The sequence below is a fragment of the Bidens hawaiensis genome, unplaced genomic scaffold (assembly GCF_021521415.1).
Source record: "Bidens hawaiensis isolate Kalapana, Puna unplaced genomic scaffold, B.hawaiensis_p1.1 tig00010461_1, whole genome shotgun sequence".
NCBI classification, from domain to species: domain Eukaryota; kingdom Viridiplantae; phylum Streptophyta; class Magnoliopsida; order Asterales; family Asteraceae; genus Bidens; species Bidens hawaiensis.
In genome coordinates this window covers 613447-634164 of record NW_027491796.1, presented here as the reverse complement: position 1 = coordinate 634164, position 20718 = coordinate 613447, and the positions used below count along the sequence as shown (strand labels likewise).

Sequence of the window (20718 nt, the reverse complement as noted above, 5' to 3'; positions counted from 1 at the left end):
ACTGATAAATGGTTTGGGTTCGGCATAAAAATAAAGTCGTTACCAAAAGATAATATAAAATAATTTCCTTAAAATTTTAAAGGGATTAATGAGAGAAAATCCGTCTATCACAAAAATAAAGATATGACAGTTTCTTTACAAGTTTATAACTTTCCAAAATTGTTTTAGGATTGTATAAATTTGAATACAATTTACCCTATTCAATTATTCATTCATTTGTTTTAACACAAATTGCCCCTGCTAGTAATATAAATTTTTACTTTTTGACATTTTAGGAGACATTATTAATTATTAATAATTATTGCCTAGTGGAGATGGATATGATCGCGTGGTTCTGCTGGTGACACGATGATACTCCAGTGGTCCGTGAGTGATCCTAATTTGCCGTTCAAAAAAAATAAAAAAATTAATAATTAATAATTTGAAATATTTGAAAATAATAAACAGTTGTATAATAATAATAATCATAATCATACATGCATGCTAATAAATTTCCCTCTCGAATCTTCACCTCCTTTTAACCCCAATATCTCTCCCATAATAACAACTCGCACCGCCAACACTCTCTTTGTCCTTTCTTCTCATTTACTTCTTCCTTCCTTTTCACATTATTAAATCTCCGATGCCGAAATATTTAGCAGTTTGCATCGCCGTCGGTGCACTTCTCATTGCCATTGCCACCGCCGAAGATCCATACAAGTTCTTTGACTGGAATGTCACCTATGGTGACATCTATCCGCTAGGTGTCCGTCAACAGGTTCATTTAACATTATAACGTTAAAAGCATTCACAACAGCTTCTCTATATTTTTTATCTGTATTTCTAAAATATAGAGATTTATTTTTTAAAATCTCTAAAATTTAGAGTTTAAACTAAATTATAAAATAAGTGTTTGTGAGTATGACAGACTAAATAAAATTTAGTGATAAAGTTAAAGAAAAATGTAATATTTAGTTAAGTGATTAAGACGGAGATAGAGAGCTGATGTGAACGTCGTAATCTAAATAAAAAGTAATTTTGGGATTAATTCATATAATTTACATAATTTGCTTTACTAAATTATATCATTTCTTGTTTTTATTTGTAGGGGATTTTGATTAATGGGCAGTTTCCGGGGCCTGATATTCACGCGGTTACGAATGATAATCTCATTGTTAATGTCATCAACAGCTTAGATGAACCTTTTCTTTTATCATGGTAACGTACACCCTGTTTTTCATATTATTTATGGAATTTTGGTTATTATAATGAACAAGATTTTTATATAATTTCATTAAGTTTTTTTAAAAGATTCTATAAAACTGGAAGAGTGGATGTTGGTGAATTTATGAATGATCCCAATACCGATAAAATATAGGGCGACATAACGAAGATCTGTTTTGGGGTTTCAAAACATATTAAATTGTAGTAGTAAAGAATGTTATGAAGTCAATTTTGGTACTATAACCGAGGAAGATAACATAACACTAGTTTTCTTATAATAATTGTTTTAAAGCATCGTGGATGAATCAAGTATATATAATATTCTTGTTTACAAATGATCTAATAATAGAAACAACAATAGTAGTTAGTATTAGGGTGTAAGCGAGTCGAGTCACTAAAGCTTGAGCTTGATGTAGATACGAGTATACAACCCATTTTTTATTTATGTAAGTAGTTATTTATATTATATAATATTTTTAAACTTATAAGTTATAACTATTATTTTTAATACCTATTCTATTTACTTATATTTATACATCAGTATAAAAATGCAAAAAAAATATATATTAATTGAATATATTGTTATCTTAAATTAAAATTACTAATTTAACTAAAAATAGATCGAATTGTTTAAACCAGTGAAGTTTGGTATATGAAACTTGAGCACAATTCATTTATTCAATTAACTTAATTTAGGCTCGAATTTTTATGCTTAAATTTTTAATGATTCAATCTATAGTATTTTATGATATATAGTTTCCAGTTGGATATGCTAGTGATACATTTAATATCATACACGAGAATAAAGTCGATATTGTATTTATTTTTACATATTATATTGCCATACATTAGAGGTTACCTAACATAAACATGATCGTATAAATATATAGCTAAAAAGTATTTATTGTATGCGTATATTTTAATATATCTTGTACTAAATTCTGGTATTTCTTGGAGTTGTAAAAACTCAGGCATAAAGCAGGTGACGCATGAAAAAGTATAGATCTTTAAATTGTTAAAATAAACAATGGATAGCTCAAAGTGAGCGACAGAACACTAAAAGACAATTAATAAATTTTTTGTTTATAGGCATGATTAGTAAATTGATTTATACTAACTATATTAGGAAATTCCAACCAAAAACAAAATTTACATGTTCTTGGCATGTACCTCTTAACAGAGTCATGATCACAAATGTCACAAAAACATACAACTTAAAAAGAATATCAACTAAAATATTTTTGAGCAATACTTTGTAACACGGAACTATGTTATGCTTTCAATAACATTGAACCTACCATGAAATTCTCCCACCAAAATGACATACGCTAATGTCGCCTTAGTGTTGATTGGCGCATTGCACATGAGGTTTGGTGGTCGGCCTGAATTTCATGACAGGTTTAAGACGTTGTTATGTGTTGAAAAACGCATATGATTATAGAAAAAAGGTTTTAGAAAAGAACGAGTTGTTAAGATTCGTGTAACTCATGACACTATTCGTGTGAATTTTGTTTCAAATGTAGTCGAAACAATATAATCACTTGTTAAAACCATATCGATTATTTCCTGTTAACTAAACGCTTGTCTTTTACAATTAGATCGAATATATTGATCGTGTAAATATGATTTTGTTGTAGGAATGGGATTCAACATAGAAGGAACTCGTTCGAAGATGGGGTGTATGGAACTACTTGCCCGATCCCTCCAGGTAAAAACTTCACATACATCATGCAAGCTAAAGATCAAATCGGAAGCTTCTACTACTTTCCTTCTCTGGAATTTCATAAAGCCGCTGGCGGCTTTGGTGGTATCCGGATTCTTAGTCGTCCAAGAATCCCAGTTCCATTTGATGAACCCGCAGACGATTTTACTGTTCTTATTGGAGATTGGTATAAGTCTAATCATACGGTAAACATCCTGGACTCTAAATTATGATTCTTGACATAGTTTTTCTTATGTATAAAGTTATAGTATCTTATGTTATAGCTCTATTTATACATATTCTGTATTAATAATAACTTAGATTTATTTTGTATAGTCTATTAAGCTTTTTTTATTTTTTTATGTTAATTATATTGACTTTTTGAATGTTTAATTATAAATTTGGCGCCAATAAGTAATAAAGATTTGCAATAATTGCGGAGGGATTGATACCAACTTTGTTTACTATTGAAGCAGGGAATTTGTGTCTCTTGACAATTACTTTTAAGTGGGACACTAGTTAGACTTCTTTTTAATCTCTTTACATTTATAAGAACTTAATAAAAAATAGTAATTTAAAATAACAATTTTCTTACACCGTTAACTTATAGGTAAATGTTTCTAATCGTCAACAAAGAGTCAAAGAGAATATTTATCACGTCATATAAAATTGTAATATTTTGTATTTGCTAAATTTCTGAAAATCTTTCAATAAAATTGTGGCACTTTCGGAAAAATTGTTATCTACATGTATAATCTGGTTCCACTTATGTAATTTAAATCGACAAACTTAACACATTTGTTTTTTCAGTCTTTGAAAGCGATTCTAGACCGAGGACATAAGCTTCCGAATCCTGATGGAATTCTTATCAATGGGCGCGGCTCAAATGGTGCCACCTTCACAGTCCAACAAGGTTATGTTTCCATGATTTACTTTTATTTTATATTATCTTTTTTGTTTCACTTTTAGTTTTCTATGTTCCAATAAGGGACTGACCGTTTCAGGCCTAGTCAAGTCCAATATAACTATTAATTAATAACAACCGTACCCAGTAAATCTTATAAATAACAAAACTATATTTTATTTTTAAAAGGGCTTTTGTATATACTAAATGCTCATTTTTTCATGGAAAACAGGAAAAACTTATCGATTAAGAATATCAAATGTGGGACTACAAAACTCGCTCAATTTCCGTATCCAAAACCACAGGATGAAACTCTTGGAAGTTGAAGGGACACACACGGTCCAACAAATGTATTCGTCCCTCGACGTTCATTGCGGTCAATCTTATTCTGTACTAATCACAGCCGACCAACCCGGCAAAGACTATTACATTGTCGTCTCCTCTCGATTCACCACCCCAATCCTAACTACCACCGGAACTCTTCATTACACCAACTCTGCTGGCAAAGTCTCTGGCCCAATCCCCGGTGGCCCAACCATCCAAGTCGACTGGTCCCTCAACCAAGCCCGGTCCATTAGAACCAACCTTACCGCAAGTGGGCCTAGGCCCAACCCACAAGGGTCATACCACTATGGCATGATCAACACTAGCCGAACAATTATTATCCAAAGCTCGCCTGGAAGAATTGATGGAAAGCAGAGATACGGGCTCAATGGTGTCTCGTTTAAGCCCGCTGACACTCCCTTAAAGCTTGCTGATTATTTCAACATTGGAGGCGTTTTTAAAGTTGGAAGCATTCCTGATCGGCCCAAAGGACGGAGATTGCATCTTGATACCGCTGTTATGGGAGCGGATTACCGAACTTTTGTTGAGATTGTGTTTCAAAACCCTGAAGATATTGTCCAAAGTTATCACATTGATGGCTACCAATTCTTTGTTGTTGGGTAAGTACCAAAAACAGCTTCATATTTTAAATTTTTATGATGGGCCCAATTTCCCAGCCCACAAGGCCCATACCAATTTTTTGTTGTAACATAATTTTTTTCAAAAATAATATAATGTAATTGTAACATTGCTATATGTTGTCAGGATGGATGGAGGCATATGGAGTGAATCGAGCCGAAAAGGTTATAATCTACGAGACGGTGTTGCCCGAAGCACAATTCAGGTATATCCGAAATCATGGTCGGCTCTATACGTGCCACTAGATAATGTTGGTATGTGGAACGTTAGGACCGAGTTTTGGGCACGACAGTACCTTGGTCAACAGTTTTATTTACGTGTTTACACCAACTCGGGGTCAATTAGAGACGAATTCCCTATACCAAAAAATGCTCGTCTTTGTGGAAGAGCTACCGACCACCATACGCGACCGTTGTAATTTGCCACAAAGCTTGATTTATGAGTCTAGTTTAGAACTAATACGTAATTTATATATGTCGGATTGTGTTACTGTTGCAAATGTTTATGACCTTCATCTCGAGGTCACATTGTTTTTATTTCATGTTTTTTCCACTTAAGTGGGGAATTTTTTTTAGTTTTGTATTTTTATTTTATTTTTTAACGTTTTTGTTGGAAACTTGGAATTCAAGAATTCCGTGTTATTGTAATAAGCCACTTGTTTGCTGGATATGTTTATTGGATTGTTTTACATTAATATTTAAGAAAATCTCGAAACAAGTAAGCTTCAAAAACTGTCGGTGATCCATCGCTGGTCACCGACGTATTACCAACAGACATCCAACATGGGTGAGCCCGAATTTGGTTGTTATTAGTGGGCAGTGGCGTAGCTTACTTGAGGTCAGGGGCCGCCTGGCCCCCTCCGTTTTTTCGCTCGGTGATGTAAATTTATACTTTTTCGGCCGAAACTTTTTATGCATAGCTCAAATTACTTGTTTTCAATCGAAATTTTGAGCCCAGCCCCTCTGTTTTTTCGCTCGGTAGTATAAATTTATTCTTTTCCGGCCAAAATTTTTTATCCATAATGTAAATTTACCTGTTTCTGACCGAAATTTTGAGCCCTCCCCCGTCTAGTTTATGAATTTTTTTATACATATTAATTCTGACCCTCTCGCCGTCCATGTCCAAGCTTCGCCACTGTTAGTGGTATACTATTGCCGATGAGACTTCCGTTGGTAATGTGACGATAATATTTTATGGGTAGGACTCATGCCTAGAGTTTCCAATTGTTTATTGAGGGGTGAAAGTATGTTTTTCAAATTGTATGCATATTAAAATACTTTGTTAATTACCTTGATTAATTATTTTGTTACCATGGGTTGCAACACAATCTTGTACATAAGTAACAATAATTAGATAGATTAGTTGACATTCTAAACGACATTGTACAATAACTATTTTTGTATACTTGCATCTCATACACTAACATGGTAACAAAGCTTATAATCCAAACTAATTGCTTTTCAACTTAATTTATTGTTCCACACCAACCTTAATCAATCCAGGATGCACCCAACGCCTGTGCCATGAAGCTATAACAATCTACCGACTTATCAATCTGCGGTTCAAGTATAAAAAATGCAAAATCTTTGTCACGCTTAGCGACTATGTGTCACACAAACTCGGAAAAGCAAGCTAATGTTAGTGACGTACCATTACTTGTGTCGAGCTCCCACAACCATGGCCAGATTTTCTAATGATTCGTCCAATGATCGGGTTAATCTGTGGGCTGTTCTTAACACTTGTACATAGCTCATGTTGCATAGTCTAGAAAAAATAAAAAAAATTATACAATCAAGAAAATACAGTTAACTACATGAAAAAAGTGTATTTGCGACTGCAATTCAGTCCCAAAACCATCACAAAAATCCATTTTGCGACCGAATTGCAGTCGCAAAAATCTAACTGTTTTGGAATGGTTATTTGTGACCATTTGCTGCGCATATAAACGGTCACAAGTTTCGCGACTGGTTAACAAACTATTACTAACATTAAACTAGAGATATTTGATATTTCTTTTCCATTTTATATGCAACCGAAAAGAAAGCCTCAAATTTATGACCGAACTTGGTCGTGAAATTTACAACAATTTTGCCACCGGAACGCTAAACTGATTGGTAGCAAAGTCGTAACTTAAATAGTGACGCTTTTTTCCGTTGCGATATCCAATTTTCTAGTAGTGAAAGCTTTGCAAAATGTTGTATCCTTTGGTATGACAAGAAGTTCATGCGAGTATAACTTTTTGATATCTAAAAACCAAAAACGAATGTACCGCTAATAACTTCAACGTGTGCAATGGGACAACGCGATCATCATGATCAGCGGTTAGTAACATACAAGACGGATACTGTTGGTGGATGAATCTTCCCATGGTCGTTTAACATTGTGCAACGGTGAATATCTAATAATACAAAAATTATAATTTATACAAATTACTGCTAATATAGATTGACATATTATCAACGCTTACTTGATTAGGTAACGGAAATCGTCTTCGTTATCAGAACAACCAAACTCGGGTACCCATGCGTGACCTAAAGCACGATATCATTAAATGTGTGAATATTACCATGAAAACAGTTCGTTTTATAATTGGAATGAAAGAAGTGCACATTTTCTTTGTACTAAGTAACCAAAACTTACATTTGTTTTTTTATAGAGGGAATAATGGAAATGATAATGATCAAGGTAAGTAATGATAGCCATAAACAGTAAAGAACTAATAACTATTAGAGTGTGTTTGTTTCACATAATTCGTGAGAATTCAAAGAAATTGGAATTAAAATCCAATGACATGGCGTGGTCGTTTCGTTGGAATTGGAATCTTAATACCATTTTTGGTGTGTTCCGTTCAAGGAATTGGAATTCAACTCCTTCAAATTCCTTTAAATACAGGGACTTCAAATCCTTCAAAATGTGGAGGAATTTAAAGAAATTAATTGGAATCTAATCTCGAGTGTTTTTTTTAACGAGGACAACGAATAAAACATTTTAGATTTTTACTTTTTTTGTTTTTAATTTATATTTTGAGTTATGAATTTTATATTATTATTTTTGAAATTTTTTTGAGGGGTTTTTGATCTTAATTGAAAACCCATAAAAAAATTCAAAAAAAATAATAAAAAAATTCATACCGCAAAATATAAATAAAAAACGAAAAAACTAAAATGTTTTCGCCGTCATACTCCTTGATTTATTCATTTGTCAAATGAACACATTAAAAATATTGTATTTGGATTTCAATTCCACCCAATTTCAATTCCTATTGGAATGTTCAGATTCCAAATCCAATTCCTTCAAATGCTAATCCTATGCAAATTCAATTCCATTCGAATCCGTGAAACGAACACGCCCGTATTTAAGCTAAAGATAGAATAATGATTAAAAAACAAATTTAAAGATTAATGATAAGTTGATAACTCAAATAAACATGAATTAATGATTTATTGTATGCACCGCATGCACTCACCGATGGTAAACTTATGGAACCGTAGCATGTCCATGACCCCGGCATGAGCTAGAGCACAACCAAACAGATCTGGTCTCTGTCACAACCAAAATCTAAGATTCAATCATGTTATCTAATATTCTAATGGCTATATATATGTTGTCCAGACAAAGAAAAACAACAGGTTTTTTTTTTATTTGCCTGTAATTTAGAGACGTAATAAGTATTTCTAGCCATTTTTCGAAACTTGCTATACGAAACGTTACACCTACGAGTGGACAAAAAAAATCTAACAATGTTGGCGTGGCAAGCGAACTTGATCGACTTGAATTTATGTTTTGTTGGCCAAAGGAATGATTTCTATTTAGTTTGCTTATAGGTGTAGCGAACTCTTAATATATACAACTTTCAGAAAACGCCAAAAAGACTTTCCACGTCTCTAAACCACCTACAAAATCCAAAGAAATTCGAGATAGATACGATACCTGATTTACACAAGCACCGACGAGGATGCCCCCATTGCTCCCACCTTCAATACATAACTTACTAGCGTTAGTGTACCCTTTTGAAACAAGGTACTCAGCAACAGAAATAAAGTCATCAAAACAACTTTGCTTGTTCTCAAGCGATCCGGCTTGATGCCACCCTTCACCATACTCTCCACCACCACGAATATTCGCAGCACAAAACACCACACCAAGATGTCGTGCCAGAACAACACGCGTAACATCAAAAGAGGGAGTTAAACTAGCACCATATCCACCATAACCGTATAATAAACAAGGGTGTGATCCATCTAACTCTATATCCTTCCTAGCCACAATAAACGCCGGTACACGCGTGCCATCCTTACTGTTCACAAACACCTGACTTGCATGATAATCAGCTTGATTGAATCCTGGGACCACATATTCACGTAAAACCTTAGTATTTGGACCCGTAGGTGTCAAATCATATTGATAAACGACACCCGGGTTGATGAAACTACTAAGTTTAACGAAGAACTTGTTATCTTGTCTCCTTGCTCTAATGTAGTCAATGCTACCTATGTCAATAGGTAACTTATGTAACAAATTACCATTCTCTAAACTTCGAATTTGTAAAACATGTTTGCAATCACTCAAATAGCTCACGATCATTTCGTTTCCATTAATGGGTAGGACGGATTCAATAATGTCGATATTGGATTCTTGAAGCACTTCAATCCAGATATCGGGTTTCTTGAGGTCTACTCTAACTACCTTGTTTCTTGGAGCATCCTTGTTGGTCAAGAAAGTAAATATTGTGCCGTCATTTGCCAAGGCTTCGTAGCGAGCCTTGAAATTGTCGACGAGCTTCACGAAAGGGAGATTGCCTTTCCCTCTATGGCCTTCGAGGCCATTTGGTAGCATGGATAGATTACAACAGTAAAATTTGTTGAGTGATACCGCGCCTTGACATATGTTCATAAGAAGATACTGCCAAAAGATATGAAAATAATTATGTTTGAATTGTAATAGAATGTAAGCATATTGTTGGCATACTATCCACACGCCACTGACATGATATGTGGGTCGTATAACATTTTCAACATATCATACATGTTGTATAATGCTTGTCAAGAAAAATAATGTTTTATGAGTTGTTATATGGCCCGTATAACTTTACTAAATTTGACCGATGTGACAATGGTGTGAAAAGTTATCTAACCCATATAACCTAATACAACCAGTATGCAAAAAGTCATATAGTCGTATAACCTCATACGGTCATATGATGGCAGGCATATTAGACTACGTAGATTTAGGGGGTTTCACCCTAATGATAAGATCAGACACTTTAAGAGCACCTTCCGTCATCCTCGATTCGTGCTTCAAGAATGTGTGTCGGGTTTTCAAAATTGTCCCAACATAATATATCTTCGGATTGTTTCGTCCCTAAGAAATGATAGTAGAGTTGATGATTATGGTTAACGTTCACTTCTGTGCCAGCATCCATGTTTTTGCTATCCCTAAATGAATCAAATGAAACATGTCTCATAACATTAAACATTTTGTATTAAACTATGATTTATAACTAGAAGTTATCCTAAAACATTATAAAAGTAATAAATGAAATAAATTACTTAGGAGCAGGAAAACGGCAGTAGAAAAATCCTTTTGTGTCATGAGTCCAACTTATCAATGTAAACTTCACCTGAAAAAAAAAATCCATTAATTAATTTCTTGTGATAAACAAATATTGTAACGTTTAGAACTTACCCAAGAAAGTTTGTCTGGTTCGATGGTCTTGCTATCGACACGCATAACTTGTATGGTTAACCAGTCGCTTCCACTCGAGCTTAGACCATAAGCTAAGTATTTTGCATCATGGCTAATCTCATAAGCTCGTAGCGCCACGGTTCCATCCTCACTTAGTTGATTAGCATCGAGCAAAACTTCGCCTTCTTCTTCTAAACTATCCTGAAAATCATTAGCCATACATATAAATTACTTAAAACTTTTTATCTATAAAACGCCTTGAACATGCTCCAAAAAATTATTTATTAAAAATATATAAACATTCACGCAATCATATCAATATAATTTTGTTAGAATAAATAACAAAAATGTCAAAAGTCAAGAAAAATTTTTGGAAAAATTATCTGATTTTAGTCTATATGGTTTTCTAAAATTTTAAGAAAAAACTATTTGAACTCGAAAATTGCAAATCTGAATGAATGATTAAATTCCATGAAGTGTCCAGAAAAAAGTGAGTCACCTTTTTCAGTCTGACTTTGGGCTAGAGGTGGGCTTCATAAGCCCAACGATGTGACAATTTTGTCAGTGTTCAACCGGCCCAATTTTGTTATATAGCCTAAAAAATTACATTCGACTCGGTAGTTGTTGAAATGATATTAAGACATATAAAAAAAAATCAAGATAAAAGAGAATACTTGTTTATGTTTGAGTTTGAAAAATACTTATTAGCTTATTAGCGTTTTCAAAAGGCCAATAAGTAATCATGACATTTTTATTTATTTTAGCTTTTTAAAAGTGTTAAAAAACAGTTTTCAAAAGCCCCAAATTCTGGCTTTTCAAAATTGCTTATTAGAAAAGCCGATAAGGCAATAAGCCTTTTTCAAACTCAATACCAAACATGCTCGACACTATAAATTATATATTAACCGTGTTGTGAAATTGCGAATTTGCTTATTTGTAACAAACATTATTATTAGAGTGTCTTTATGAGATAATTTACATGCAAATATGTAACTAGTTAATAGCTTAATATTGAAACCTGCATACCTGCATGTAGAGAACTCGATGGGGGCATAGACCTGGATTATGGAAATAAAAGTACTTGTTTCCTCTCCGAAATGGACACCCATAACGGGGGTAATCGAATGACTCCACGATGCTAGCACGAAGCTTCTCCCTGGATTCGCAAGTCGAAAGCACTGATTCCGTCACTTTCATCTGCTTTTCCATGAAGTGTTTTACCTCTTCGGAATCAGGATTTTCTAGCCTATAAATCCAACAAACATGATATTCAAAACTTGGGTGGATTGAGCCTGGCTTACGTATGTCCCAATAAAAGATCTTGATATGTGTAGTACCTATTAGTTATCATTTTATGTAACAATAAAATCTTTATCATATTTTTTGCTTGAACTTTTTTTCTTTTATATCTAGAATTAGCATATTCTTTCTTGTTTAGTTATGTTGATTATTCTTCTATTAAACTATTAGCAATAGAAACTTTTTCAAAAAAGTTATATTTCACCTTGATTCACTATTAGAAAAATGGTTTAAACGACAAATCACTAATGGTGATGTCAATATTGGACTATATATTCATTACAATATACAGAGAATGATATGAAAACCATAATCACTTAAGGGTTAAGATGGGCTTGTGGGCTCATACTATAATACCTAATAAATATATAGTCCAGTTTATAATACCTAATAAATATATAGTCCAATAGTCAATATATAGTGATTATTCGATAGAGATGAGCAACTTAACCACCATAACCGAACCAATTTTAACCTATAACCGACATGACTGGTGGGTCGGTTTAGTGAATTTTCAAAAACCGCCAAACACGGGTCGGTATTTGTTAAAGATAATTCCAAACATGTCATAACCCAACCGACCCATTTATATAATCAATGATATATTTTAGACTAACTTCCATCAAACATATGGTCAGATTATACAATTTTGATAGTTTTAATTCAATATTTGTTATTGAATTAACTTGAACTTCATTGTTGGATTATATATTGCCGGTTTTGTTATGAATATTTTATATTAATATTATGGATTATATATTTTGTTGGACTATGTAATTAATGTCGCATTTTTGTAATATTTGGTACCAAACTTTTTAGGTGCAAATTCATTGTTTTGGTTACGGTTAACCGACCCAAACCGTCTCGTTATAACCTTCAAAACCGATTAACTAAAACCGACATATCGGTTATGGTTACGGGTCTGGCTAAAAACCACCCCAAACCGACCCGTGTACGCCCCTATTAGGCGGTAACGTTAATTGCTACACAATAAGTAGATATAAATTAATCGCTGATTTGTTAGTAAAGATCAAATAAATAAGTTAAGTTACCATCTATAGGGATCAAAAATAGCTACACCGTGGTAGTTATCAACCACAATGTAAGGCCCCGTTACCGGTAGCCCTACTTTCGTGTTAGATTTACTCATAAATGCAGTTCTAAATATCAGAGTTAATTAAAACATTCGCGGAACATTAAAAACATTCAAACCATTACATTCCGTAACCATAATTCTTGTCTTATCGAGCATTCATTGTCATTTAAAAACAAAACATAGTCTTTTAAAATAAAACGTCATAGCAAAATCTTCAGATGCCAGCTTCGTCCAACTCTGCCATGTGTCCTCCTCAAGCTACCTGCCTCATTCTACTCTCCTGCGTGCATACTAAAAGTCAGCTACGCTGAGTGAGTTCTAGTTAATCACATAATCATACAATACCTTCTTACATTTCATACTTAACCTCTTAACATTCTTTCGTACACACATAAGTGCATATACTTTCATTCTTACCTTCATACTTTCTTTACATACATAATCATACGTTTTAAAGAGCCTTTCGCCCTATAACCTCACATATATTATAAGGGTCTGGTCCCTAACATCACAGATATTATAAGGGTCTGGTCCCTAACATCACAGATATTATTAGGGTTTGGTCCCTAACATCACAGATGTTATTAGGGTATGGTCCCTTTGTTTCGTGTAACTGTACCGTACCTGTTCATACATACTTTCCTTGACAATACGTGCAATCTCCGAAGAGCGTTCACGTACCATCATCATAACATACATACATTATGCATACATCATATATTCATACATACATCCTATCTTTCATCATACTTATCAATCATATCTTAACTACCACCTGACGGTACATGCAATATCCGAAGATCGTTCACGCACCGTCAAACAATCATCATACATAAATCATACAAGGCATACACTTACCACTTAAGATAAGTGTATTAACTATCACACCGAGTATGCACACATCCCCGAAAATATAACAAGGAAGTGGGGCTAGAAACTCACCTCAATGCGGTTGCGTTCACCGTTTACGGTTATTCGCTTCTTGAGCTGTGCACGACTAACTGTATAATAATTATACGTTTCAGTAAACTATCACTACACATATAGCCTTTCTAGTTTAGTTATTACCCTTAACGAATGGGGGTCCGGGGGCAGCGCCCCTGGCAGCGGGGTTCTAGGGGCGGCAGCCCCTAGCGGGGTCCAAGGGGCAGAGCCCCTGGCTGGGGTTAACTGTCTTATCACATTTTCCATTAGCATTTTGAATCATTGAATAATATACTACTTAAAAGTTCAAGAGTTTATTTGTAATTAAATCATTCTTTTCTCAGTCCAGGGACTGTTCTGTCATTCTTTCAAAGTTCTAATTCGTCACTCAGTTCTTAACGAATGGGAATTCATAACGAATTAGCCATTATAGCGAATCTGCCTTTGTAACGAATCAGGCATCTTAATGAACTGGTCCTTATAGCGAATTGGACCTTAACGAACTGATCTGGTCAACGAATGAACCCTATAACGAAGGGGGTTCATTCGTCCCTCTCTTAGCGAATGGCCTTAGCAAATGGCCTAGTTCGCCCTTATTTCCATAACGAATGACATGCTAGTTCGCTAATCTTTCCTTAACGAATTAGTACACGAATCAAAGCTAGTTCGTTATATTCCCTTAGACGAATCAGCTAGCGAATCGCTTCTAATTCGTCAATTACTCCCTAGCGAACTAGGGTTAGGTCAGGGGATGTCAGAACATTCCCTGACACCCTTAACCTCGTATTAACTTTTCCGGCGCCGCCATTGCCGGAAAGCCGTCGGAAAAACGCGAACTCACCGGAAAAAAGAGTTTTAACTCGTTTTTTCGCCGTTTTTCGCCCCGTTCGATCTAGATCTGAGCTAGGGTGATCCCTAAGCTCATCATAGGTTCGGTTTATACCCGATTCCACCTGGATCTCGTGATTTAAACGGTTAAACGGTGTCGGCTCGTCGGTTCGCAACTATATCTAACGGGTTAAGCTCATACAATATAATACTATCATTACCTCGGGTCGGTTCTCGGTTTCCTTCTTGATATCGGTTTAGAGAGAGAGAACTAGAGAGAGAATCTTAAGTGTGTGTTTTGGATGGTGTAAGGGATATGTGTAAATGAATTAAATGGAGGATTAAGGGTATATATATTTTTGATCATGGGCTTAAGCCCATGGTCTTTCCTTCATTCCTCCATAACCCAAGTCCATAACCCATATCCATTTACCCAACACAAGTCCATCTCGTATTCTATTCAACTAAACCGATAACGACCCGCTATAAAATAAACGAACTTTATTTTATTAATATAACCGAAAGTAGGATGTTACACACAAACTCGTCTCGACGAGCAACCGGATCTCGCAATGGCTCACACACTCCACATTCCGAGCCCATACTCAACCCGAAAGAGATTTGATTAGTTTTGAGGTGTTCTTGCTTTGAAGAACTTACTTGGGTTATCTCATTAACTATATAGTGGTTCCGTTCAAACAAGGAATCCAAGAATTGAAAATGTGTGCAAATGAGAACATCATGGTTTTGTTGTCTGTGGTTAATGTTGTTAGTTACAAAATTTAGAAATATTATTCTTCCTAGAAATGGTGAAAGTGTTGACATTTTGTTTTATTGTGACTTCATATTTGGTTTGTTTAGGATACTCGTTTGGTATTATATCCCGTACACAACATAAATGGACGATCTTGCCCCTGGCCGTATCTTCTGTCATTTTCACCATTTCTTCTATTCAAATATTCAATTATTTTTCTTCATAATATTGTGTATCCCTTAGTCACGTTTTTTTAATCTATAACTATAATCTCTAAAAAATTTAAAATATTTTAACAAATTAGCATTTGAAAAGCTGAATTATATATTATATTGTTCCAGAAAAGTGTGGCATTCCTTTAAAGGATCCCTTGTTATATAAAGAAGTACTGCTAGCGCATTACGGTATCTTGTGTTTAGTCGATGCGGTATATAAGGTTATCTCATTTTCTACATAAACCTATTGATCGATGCTAGAACATACGCAAGCGTATTTTAATTTACCTTAAGGGTACAGTCGATCTAGGATTAATTATTCGATGGTCTACTGGTCATGACTTGCATGTCTATTGTGACGATGACTGATTTGGGTGCGCACCCTGATGATCATCAGTTGGAGTTCCAAGTTGCAGCACACAATTGCACGATATAGTACAGATGTTGAGTATAATGCATTGGCACACATTGCTGCATTGATCTGTTGGATTGCTTTCATTGTGCATGAGAAATATTGAATCTTTACACTTTATTTGAGATATTGTCTAATTAGTACATACTCTCAATATCAAATATGTCTCCACTTCTTCTCAGGTGACCCACATATTAACCAAAGGGTTGTCATCTGTTCGTTTTGACACTCTTATCCAAGGTTCACGTTGTTGAATCCGTTTCGCTTGAGGGGCCGGGCATATTAATATATATATGTTTAAGGTATTATAGTCATTTCTTTATATAGTTTTAGTGATGTTAAGAGTTTGTTAGTGGTCTCCCTTAGATCATCCGTATGTGAGTGGTGAAAAGTGTAAGCTGAAATGAGCAAATCTCGACATGTAAGCGATAAGTTGGCAAATATTTTTCCACCTTTCACACTCGCTATAGAGTGTTACAGGAGGGATGAGTGAAAGAAACATAAAAAAAGTAGAGCCCATTTTGTGTATGTAGTATTATGTATTATTTTCGATACTTATCGTTTATGTAATAATTTACTTGTTTGTATGTTTGGGCCCGATGCCATATGTATTAAGCCCATTGGGTTGTTTAAATGGAAAGATATATAGTATGGGATGACCTCACCTATATAAGGTGAGGCATGCCCATACTACACATAACCTTTTAGATATAATCTTATCATTCTAACTCTCTCTACTCTCTTTTCCCTTTCTACATACGGAAATAACATAACCACAACAAGATCCGAGATCTCGGTTAACCACTAGTGATATCCGCTAGCTAGATGGTTTAGATTGATCCAAGAACATTAGTTATAGTTGTTTGATCCGTGAACAAGGACCTACAAAAATCATTGGACGGAGTTAGTTGGAGATATATTATTGGTTTAATATTTAATTGAATATTAAAAAATAAAAAACAAAACACAAAAGAAGGGGCCACGCCTTTGACCCCCTTCGCGAACACTGCAAACGCCCTTTGGCGCCAAAGGTGTTATCGTGTGCACTGTTAATGTTGCTAGGCGGCGATATTTGGCATTGGGATTTCACACCCCACAACGGGATAGACTTGTAGATGTATATTCCTTATTACATTAATCATGGTGTCTATATAAGATTGCACCATTGTATTGTATGATTATCAAAGTTAATTAGTTAAATGAACACAGGCTTTTACACACCTTTCCAAGCTTTAAGTTCTATGACCCATTTCAGAATATGCAAGCTGTGTTTTTTAGCTTCATTAATGATGAGGGAGGGCAGCTAGTAGCAAAAGGAATAAAGACTGAATATAATACTGAAAGATGATGAATTGCCTGACAAATTTGGTGGTACCTAAAACCCTCATCATCACCCCTTTTGCCCTACCATATATCTTCATTAATGCATGTTCATGGAGTTCTGTTGCAATCCTTGAAAATCACCTTTTTTTAGTAGAAGAAAACATTAACTTATGGTATTAAATACTTAAAAACATTAAACTTGATGATTTGTGACTAAAAGAAATGGTATAAAGCTCAAATATATACAATTCCGTCCATTTTTTTAACGGCCAACAAACATAAAATGTCTAGGTACTCCATACGGGGTAACCCAATAGCTAAAGACCACCGCTAGCTGGCTCAACCCAGCCGTACGAAGCCCTTAAGCGCCTCCAAGTCATCTCCAGTTCCGGGAAAACCCACATGTCCGAAGGCCCAATGATGGTAAAACCTGGATGCCCTCAGATTCGAACTGAAGATCACAAGATCTTAGTCTTCTTACATTGAGCCACCCATGCCCCCCCCTCAAGTGTTGTAAGTGGGAATTGAACTTGGGTCTCCATTAAGAAACTCAAACTTACTACCACTACACGGTCTACACCACATTCTAAAGGACATACAATTCCATCCATAGACATGTGGTAATTGGTAATTTAGATTCATCATAAATTTCAATAAAAGGTTACAGAAAATACAACAAAATTGTCTTTTATTTTTCACAAATAATTTGAAAATATAATTGTACAACATTAATCGTCTTTTTTTGTACGGCGAAATTCATTCAAACAAAACTAACAAGACGCTAGGAGCAAACACACAAATGAAAATTACAAAGAGAAATTACAAAAAATGCTTAATAATCTTAATGAAGATCTACGTACATGATTAATAATCTTAATTAAGATTTCATTACATTTTCTAAGTGACAAAATTGTATAACTCTTAATCAAAAGATTTATGGGTTCTAGTCTCACTTGAACCATGATGAAAATATTATATGTTAAAAAAATGTATAGTAAATAAATGCAATCCACATTAAATGCAGTAATGTTTTCAACAACCGTTTTGCAATCCATTTCTGGAGTTTGTGCCTATAACACATTTCATATCAATCAACCAGACTAATTGTTTGATTATGTTGTTATACATTTCTATTGATGAAGTATATATAATTAACATTTCATATCAATCACCAGACAAACTTTTAACCTGTATAAGATTATGACATTAATTATGTTGTATTTCTATGGATAATGTCATCATCATCATCATCATCATCATCATCATCATCGTATTCAATATATCCCACCAATAGCAAAGCTATGGTAGGGTCTGAGGAGGGGTAAGATGTAGACAGCCTTACCTCTATCCTATAAGGATAGAGAGGCTGCTTTCAGTGAGACCCCCGGCTCGATAGTAGTTTTGCATCAAGCCTTGGACATAAGGCACATAGCACTCAATCATCGGGACACCGGCTGATGGGTGCATGTACCCTTGTCTTTCGGCTATCAACGCCACTACATGATGCCTGATTAACCGTCCGTCACTTTTAACGTTATTTTCACGAGATTAGTAAAATAACGTCAAAATTAGTGCAATTTCACTTTTGCCCACCCGATGGTTCACACATATATACATCATATGTGCGCACCACAAGCAGGGCTATTTCTATGGATAATGTAAGAAAGTCAATCACCTAGCTAACATATGATTTAATTTGTTGCTCATAGCTAAAACTGGTTTTCTGATCATTTCAATTAAGATCCAGTTAACAACAGACAGAAGAACAGTCACAAGATCAAGTTCATTGAAAATATACTTATTTTGGAGTTTTTTAAAAGATTTTTTGGTACTTAGTACTCTTCAAGAGCATTTTTATATATAAATCTAGGGTTTTACTTGAAAGTTGGAAGGGTCAAAGGGATGGACTTACAGAAAAGGTAAAGTGCTTTCCTTTTGAGTCTTGATGATGATCATCTACACAAAGATATATCTGCTTTTGAGAAAGAATCATCACAAAGTACTGCAAAAACATAATGTTTTCAACTGATCTATATATCCCACAATTCAAACACAAAAACATAGAAAAACACGATGATATTAATGTACACGCGATGATATTATTGTACATAAGGATTCAAGATGGTTTGACAAAGAGATACCGACAGAGCTCCGTTGACAGAATGCCCACCTCCACACACTGATTGGTAATTAACTAAGCACATATATACAAACAAAAAGATATATCTTGTATTAGAAACCCTAACTACAAAGAAAATAGTTTCTTTGGTATTTATCAATGAATATTTAGGAGAGGTGGACAGAATGCCAAAGAAATCTGCAGGAAGCCCTTTATTAAACCGCCATGAAAGAAATCTAGATGCCAAAAATTAAAGCACACACTCACACACACTATGGTGTGTACATAGAGAGAAAGATGTTGGGGTTGAGAGAGCAACGAGTTCTATTTATTTAAGATGGAGAGAGAGAGAGAGTGCTGATTATAGATTGCTAAATAACTAAGAGGGGTAGTTAGTAATCTTAGTAACACTAATATCTTGAACCCGAGCGTTAATGGGAATCGTGAGTTGACGTGGAAGAGAGAAGGATGCGGAAAACATGATGAGAGAGAGGACGTCCATAAGCTTTTGGCTTGGGTCCCATTTGGAAGAGAGATGGTGGCGGCTCGTCAAGTATATATGAAAGGAAAAGGGTGGTGCTATACACACACACACCCGGGGGGTACGGGGCGGGGGTTCTAATATTACACATCTTGAGAAGTCGGAATGGTCGTCTAAGCTAGTAAACGATAGTCGCCTACAAGTGCTGCTAGGTATTACGCAAGCCCTAAATGTTAGTCGACCGTTATACTGTTCAAGAACAACTGTCCAACGCTTGAAGATACAAACGCCATCCCTGACGGCGCTAACAGCTCTCTTCTTTAAGTGTTATTTCGGATGGCCGCCATGATATCTCTACAAACGTTGCGGAACCATCTTTTAATTTCAACATGTAGAGCATATATAGTGAGCTTAGGATTAAGTGAGTTTGGAGTGCTTATGACATTAAAGCAAGTGTTTTCTATTGGAGTTCGCATTTAAAGGTTGTAAAAAGCTTTATAAACGGTCGTATATTTATATGATTATATCATCACCCGACGGTCATTTTATTTATGTTTGGATGATTTTAGACAGTGATTTAATTGATTATTTTACGTTTCAAATGAATTTGATATATCATCAACCTAAATTATATTAGTGAATATGGATAACCATTCCTAACTATGGATATGGATGGTCAATCAACCGATTTTTTTGTTTACAAGAATTTACGTTACATTGCTCTTTTTTTTATCAAATCTAAAAGGGTTCTTTATCCTTAATTTGCTTTCTTTTAGCATATATCATTATAGAAAAGAAATTAATTTCTTT

The 20718-nt window shown here is 34.7% G+C and overlaps 1 protein-coding gene and 1 pseudogene across 2 annotated transcripts; one reads left to right on the top strand and one right to left on the bottom strand.

Moving 5' to 3' along the window:
• The first annotated feature begins 554 nt into the window (after positions 1–554).
• On the top strand, positions 555–5425 carry LOC143535279 (L-ascorbate oxidase homolog). Its single transcript, XM_077029574.1, has 6 exons — positions 555–757; positions 1088–1197; positions 2841–3111; positions 3716–3818; positions 4042–4753; positions 4899–5425. The coding sequence occupies exons 1-6, from the start codon at positions 623–625 to the stop codon at positions 5188–5190; spliced, it is 1623 nt and encodes a 540-aa protein (XP_076885689.1). The 5' UTR covers positions 555–622; the 3' UTR covers positions 5191–5425.
• A 780-nt stretch (positions 5426–6205) lies between these two features.
• On the bottom strand, positions 6206–12851 carry LOC143535264 (uncharacterized; annotated as a pseudogene). Its single transcript, XR_013135680.1, has 11 exons — positions 12809–12851; positions 11484–11703; positions 10458–10658; positions 10322–10392; positions 10033–10207; positions 8703–9674; positions 8239–8314; positions 7240–7303; positions 7042–7170; positions 6423–6536; positions 6206–6327 (listed from the first exon to the last, which is right to left on the bottom strand). The product of XR_013135680.1 is annotated as an uncharacterized LOC143535264 (transcript).
• Between the last annotated feature and the right edge of the window lie 7867 nt (positions 12852–20718).